At 57.6% G+C, this 6,499-nt stretch overlaps 1 protein-coding gene across 1 annotated transcript; it reads right to left on the bottom strand.

The window, feature by feature from the left end:
* Positions 1 to 1,539: 1,539 nt before the first annotated feature.
* LOC147959103 (uncharacterized) lies at positions 1,540 to 2,256 on the bottom strand. The gene is made up of 2 exons (XM_087532468.1): positions 1,964 to 2,256; positions 1,540 to 1,897 (listed from the first exon to the last, which is right to left on the bottom strand). The coding sequence occupies exons 1-2, from the start codon at positions 2,254 to 2,256 to the stop codon at positions 1,540 to 1,542; spliced, it is 651 nt and encodes a 216-aa protein (XP_087388594.1).
* Between the last annotated feature and the right edge of the window lie 4,243 nt (positions 2,257 to 6,499).

Here is a 6,499-nt window from a genome sequence, read left to right as displayed (position 1 = left end):
CACCTGGTCCCATAGGAGCATATATCCGTTTAACTGCTAGCCAGTGAGGTCGGGCCCGATGTCTAAGGCCCAATCGCCCGTTGAAACCGCCTGATGGACCGTCCGTGATGCTCGCGCGCCAGGTGCAACAATGGCGTAAATGGACGGAACCACGTCCTGGACTGTAAAGCCAGCAAGCCACCGGTCTTCCTAGGAGAAAGCCCTCAAGCCGTTGCCAACCACTGTTTTTGCCGTGGCCCTGAATAGCTACCTTGACTCCTCTGAAACTTCTATCTGAAATTCAGCCCACAGTCTAGATTGATCAGTATGTTGGAGCCATAGCCATCTAGATTGAATGGCAATGTTCAACCACCGGAGGTTGCGCAAACCCAGACCTCCCGCCCACTTAGGCGCACACACAGCCTCCCAGGCCACTCTACATCGACCACCATTTGCGCTCTCGCGTGCACACCAAAGGAACCCTCTACAGATTTTCACCATGGTCGTGATCACTTTCTGAGGGATGTCAAGCACCATCATCGCATGAATCGGTATGGCACAAAGGACCGATTTGATCAGCAGTAAGTGTCCGCTCTTAGGCATAGAGGCAGCCCTCCAAGTTGGTAGCTTGCGCGCAAGGCAGACCACAAGACCCGTGAGCTGGGCCGACGTTTGCTTTCTTATTGATAGCAGGAGGCCGAGGTACTTGCATGAATATGTGTCCGCCGGGCATCCCAGGAATTGGTCCACCCTTTCCATATCAGCTGTAGTGCATCGGATCAGCAAAGTTGTACTCTTGGAGAGGTTCACTATAAGGCCCGATGCCTCGCCAAAGCACTGAAGGATCCAGGAACTGGCATGTAGATCCGCTTCGTTCGGTTTGATAAAAGGAATCACCTTGTCAGCAAACATAGAAACTCGTTGTTGCATCCCTACTCTGGCCAGCGGAGTCAGGAGATCACGGGAGGCCGCCAGTTGGAACATTTTGTGCAGCGGCTCCATAGCCAAGATGAAGAGCATCAGCGAGAGAGGTGCACCTTGTCTCATGCCCCTTGCATTGTATATGGGCCTTCCAAGGTATCCTTTTACCATAATTCACGTAGATGAGGTGGCCAGGAGTCCACAAACCCAGTCTATACACCGCGCACCAAAACCCATCGTCCGCATCACCTGAAGGAGAAAAGGCCATGAGACTGTGTCGAAGGCCTTCATGATGTCAAGCTTGAGCATGACCGTGGGTTCTCAAAGGGCATGGAGCCGGCGTGCCATGTATTGAACCAACATGAAGTTGTCGTGGATCGACCGTCCTCGGATAAAAGCACTCTGGTGTATGCCAACAAGCATGGGCAAATCGGAAGCCAACCTGACGGCCATTTCCCTGTCGAAAATCTTAATCGCCCCATGCATGAGGCTGACCGGACGGAAGTCTTTTAGATCGACCTCACCATCGATCTTGGGAAGTAGTGTAACAATGGCTTTGTTGATCGCCGGTAGTCCCCGCATGTCACCTTGGTGGAAGAGGTCCATGGTGTGCATGATGTCGTCTTTGATTATGTGCCATCAGGAAGCATAGAACCTACCGATGAAGCCGTCCGGCCCCGGCGCCTTGTCCATGGGCATAGATTTGATTACCTGCTCAATCTCCTCCTCCGTGAAAGGAACCTCGAGTTGTGCCAGGTCTCTATGAGGTAGGTTCAGGACTTCCAGATTAAGTGCCTGCGTCCATAGTGGGGCCTCCCCCAACAAACGATCATAGAATCCATCCAACATGCATGAAAGCTCGTCCTGGCCCATGGCAACAACCTCTCCCTGCCTGAGTACGGTGATCATGTTACGTCGCTGGCGGTGACGGGCGTGGTTGTGGAAGAACTTGGTGTTCGCGTCCCCTTCACGAAGGAAGAGGAGGCAAGAGCACAATCTGGCAATCGTGCGCTCAAGGGAGGACATTCCAAGCAGCTTCCTCTTCAAAATCTTGCGCAGTTACCGCTCTTGAGAGGAAAGATCTCTTGTGTCCATGGCAGTATCAAGCCGAAGAATGACCTCTAGCGCTATTGCGATTTGCATCCTAACGTTGCCGACCCACCGGTCACTCCACTTCTTCAAAGCCTTGGTCGTGGCCCTAAGCTTTTGATCAAGAACGACATAAGGGTTTCCACACTGCAGGACCGAATCCCATGCGTCCCTTACTATGTCAAAGAACTCGCCCGCCTTCATCCAAAAGGATTCAAACTTGAACCTCCGACCCATGTTCAATTCCGCGTCGAGATTCAGCAGCATAGGGCTGTGATCGGACACCACGGTACTCGGCGCCGCGAGAAGGTTATTTGGGTATAAATCCTCCCAAGAATTGGTGCAGAAGACATGATCAATTTACTCCATGGTTACTCGTGCCCTCTCATTTGACCACGTATACCGTCTACTGTTGAGATATAGCTCTTTGAGCTCGAGCATGTTAGGCCGCCTGCGAAACCGGGCCATCATCCGTCTGTTGATCAACTCATTGCTCTTGTCCTCGGGGTTTACTAGCAAGTTGAAATCCCCCACGACCACCCAGGGTCCCACGTGAAGCTCACGGATGTTGATGAGTTCTTGCATGAAGTCAATCTTCTCATGGTCAAGTTGTGGACCGTAAACTCCCGTTAGCCACCATTCCTGGCCTTCGCAAGGCCGCACAAGCGCGGTCAGAGTGTTATTGGTGTAGTGGGGGTTGGATACCGCCACGAGTGAGGCATCCCAAGCGAGTAGGACCCCGCCCCGTGTACCAATAGTCGACAGGTAGAAGTGATCGAATTTATTCCCTAGGCACTGCCTCACAATGTCAAGCGTTACAACTTCAAGTTTAGTCTCCTGGAAGCAAACCACCGCTGGATTGGCCGCGAACACCACCTGGCTAATAGCACATGTACAAGCCAGGCTATTCAAGCCACGGACGTTCCACATAAGAACCTTGGACGGTTGCGTACTCATTGCAAAAGCCTACCGAGAACTCCACGGAGCGGGCACTAGCGCGTGCCATCCACCACCTCATCATGCTCGAGCAAGGGGAGGATTGATGGCTCACAACCAAAAAGAGCCAGAATGGCCTTGATGTGCCCGTCGTTTAGTGGTTGCTGGAACAATTGCGCGTAAGCAAGCAGCGCTTCATCCGAAATCTGGTCCCCTTCATTAGCCAGGCAAAGTTTCCTAATTAGCACTCCTTGCTACTTTGAAGTGTGCGAGACCCGTCCCACACCATGTGCGATCCTCACGCTTCACCTGGGGTTCGAAACTGGTTGTCTCCTCTGTCTGGGGCGCCTTTTGGCAGTCGGTGGCTCTCTAACATGCGGCCTAGCAAGAAGCGGGGAGGGGGCAGCCACCAGCTCAGCATGTAGTGTCTCCAACGGGTCCGTGCAGCTGCATGGCGTGCATGGTGCGTCCCACGACATGCTGGATAGGTGGCAGATCCGGGCTGCAGCGCAGAGATACTGATCTGCACCATCTCCCAGGCTTGGTCCGGCCTGTCACGGATTGGCGCGTCAGGCATGCAGAACTCACCATCCAATTGGGCATCATCTTCCAGTGGCTCAAGCAACAAGGCTGGGTTGTCGACAGCAAGTGGGCGTTGCCGCAGGTGCCAGACAGGGGAAGCACCATGGACCCAATCAGCATGGGGGGTGGGCTAGCATATGCACCCAGCACAGCTGGGCCACGTGACTCACAAGCCCGCACCGATCCCAAGGGGGGCATGCCCACAGATGGTGGGGACGCCACATCCCGGGCCCCAGCAATCAGCGCCACAGACTGGCTGCCCAATCCAGCGCACGATGCAGAACTCTCCAGAGCCTGGTTGTCCACCACCCTGGCGACCGTTGAAGACCCGGTCTGCCTGGTCAAAAGATCCACCTGACCCACCACCTGCTTTGCCTCCTTATCCTCGACGTCAGCCCGGGCTCGACGGCTGATGCAAGGCAGGTCCACCGCGAGTGGGTCCGAGGGAGCCAAACACGACACCACCGATGGCGCGGCCACCATCGCCTGGATCACCGCACCCCTCGCCGGAGGAGCCGAGGCCACCGAAGACACATCAGAGCCCCCACACACCGAATCGTCAGACCAGCCGACCGGACCCTACCGCGCCGACGGGCCGCGTGCAGGGCCACCACCAGCAGAAGAGTCATTCGTCCCAATGCCTCCCCTGTGCGACGACGGCGGAGATAGCGGCGACGGCGGCCCCGCATCGCTAGGCGCATCCACCCGAACCGGCGGCGCAAGCTGCGAAATGGAGATGGGGTACCAGAACACAGACAGAGTGTCAGAGATGAGGCCATGGCGGCCGTGCACCGGCTCCTTGATGAATAATCTGCGCCGGTGCGGAATCCTCTCCAGATCATCAGTGTGAAGCCAAACATGGAACGCCAACATGTCGTAGCGCCTAGCAGTGCGCTCCGCGATCTGTTCCACAAAGCCAAATCCACGTAGAATCACCTCCGCGGTCTTCATAGTCCACGCGTGCGCCGGCACGCCGACGAGCTTGAGCGGCACCAAGAACGGTAGGTGAACACATGTTGCCTGACCTTACCGGAGCCAAGGACGGAGCGATAGCTCAAAGTTTCCCGCAGAACCAGGGCCCGTCGCACGGCTGCGGTCGACCATGAGTTGACGGATGATCGGGTGCACACAGATGACCAAGAAATCCTCCGGGAAGAAGGGCCGGATAGACATGTCGTCTAGGCCAATGCCAAACTCAGTGTGGAGTGCAGTAGCCGCCTCGGCCAAGTCCACAGCCGGCCTCGTGCCGATGATGGTGACGACCACCGCCAGGGCCAGGTTGGCATCCATCTGCCTCAGGTCCACGGAGTCGTCCAAGAAGAAGCGATCGTCCTCCACCGTGGCGGCCGCCGCCACCGGCGGGGTAGGCCGCCAGTTCACTCCACTACCGGCGAACGGCACCAAGAAGTCCGGACCACGCACGCTGCCCACAGACTCTGTCCGCTCCAGCGGGCGCCAGGGACTCACCAAGCGGACCGCTCCAACCGGAGGAGGGCCCGGTGGCGGCGGCGGCAGCGGCGACATGGACCTCTGACCCTGAACAAGGGGCGGCTACAGGGAGGAAAGGCCTCAGCTTGGTGGGCCAGCACAGCCGGCATGGCCCCACCAGAATGTCGAGGCGCAGGCGCCGAGCCAGAGCGGGGCGCCGACGGCCCCCGAACCAGGTCGCCCGACGCCGAGGCGCTCCCCTGTAGGTGGCACTCCCTGGCGATGTGGTCGCTGCCACCGCAGCGAACGCACCGGGTCTCGTTCGTGTAGTCACGGGAGATGTGGCGGTCGTCCCCGCAATTGTAGTAGCAGCCGTGCAGGGCAGAAGGGATGCGGGTCTGCGGGGGCTTGTTGGTGGGGAGGGTGGGCGAGATGCGACGATGCATCGCCGGAGGCCGAGGAGGGGATCCAGGGCTACAGGGGCGGCGCGGGCGATGAGAGACCTTGGTCTGCCATGCCGGGGCCGCGGGCAGCGCGGGAGGGGGGATGGCCGCTGGATCCACCCTGCAGGATCGGGCCGAAGGCGGTGCCAAGCACCTCAGGGATGACGACGATGGAGCGGAGGGTCTGCCAGGAAGGGGGGGGTCCCAACGAGGAGGAGGCGGAGAGGGAGACCCGAGAGGCCATCGGGCGGGTCTTGGTGGACACCGGCACCGGAGTGGTGGCCGGCGAGGGAGGGGGCTGCCGGGCAGGGAAGCGGCCGGCGCACTAGGCGGAGGAGAGGGGGAGGACCACTAGGCGGTGTGTGTGTGTGTGTGTGTGTGTTCAGCCGTAAACAACACATAAACCATACAATGTCCAGGAGAAGATCATCCAAAAGAAAAATCAAAGGAGGGGAAGACAAAGAAAGTGAACGGCTAAATTCCAAGAACCAAACACTCAACAAACAGCGAGAATATCCCAACAAAATTCCAAAGGAGTAGCAAAAGCAAGAACATGAAATCAAAAGAGAAAACAGGAGATGTCAATCATATAATGGGTATGAAAGAAATTAGCCAACTACTTGCAACCAATCTCACCCTTGGCCCAAGATCCTATCGGGTTACCATGAGTCGTTCTTCCACCCCACATCATGATGGTCCGCCACGAGAAGCTGCAGCAGCCCTCATTCGCAGAGACCCACACGTGGTGCGTGGATACGCGGGATGAAGGGGGGTCCGGGCGCGGGTCGCCTCGCTGGCGGCGGAGGCAACCATGGCGACGTGACACGAGGCGGAGGCGCATCGCCGGAGTGGGCAGGCTAGCCCTCGTGCGGTGGATTTGGCGGAGGAATAGGCGGCGGCGACAGTGGAACAACAGGGAAGGGGGCGAGGGGTCACGTGTGTGCGGCTAAGGAGGTGAAACCAGCGAGGGGAGGTCCCGTGTGTGGGTTCTTCATCGAGGCACGTTAACGAGCAGAGGATCGACGCATTTTCACCCTCTTTTCTCTTCCTATCGCCACAGTAAAAATCGACGTGTACTCAACGAGAGATCGCCCTTTCAGCGACGGTTATTGTGTTTGATA

This window comes from Triticum urartu, chromosome 7A, assembly GCF_056163025.1.
Source record: "Triticum urartu cultivar PI428250 chromosome 7A, HENAU_Tu73, whole genome shotgun sequence".
Lineage (NCBI taxonomy): Eukaryota > Viridiplantae > Streptophyta > Magnoliopsida > Poales > Poaceae > Triticum > Triticum urartu.
This window is presented reverse-complemented; position numbering and strand designations above follow the sequence as displayed.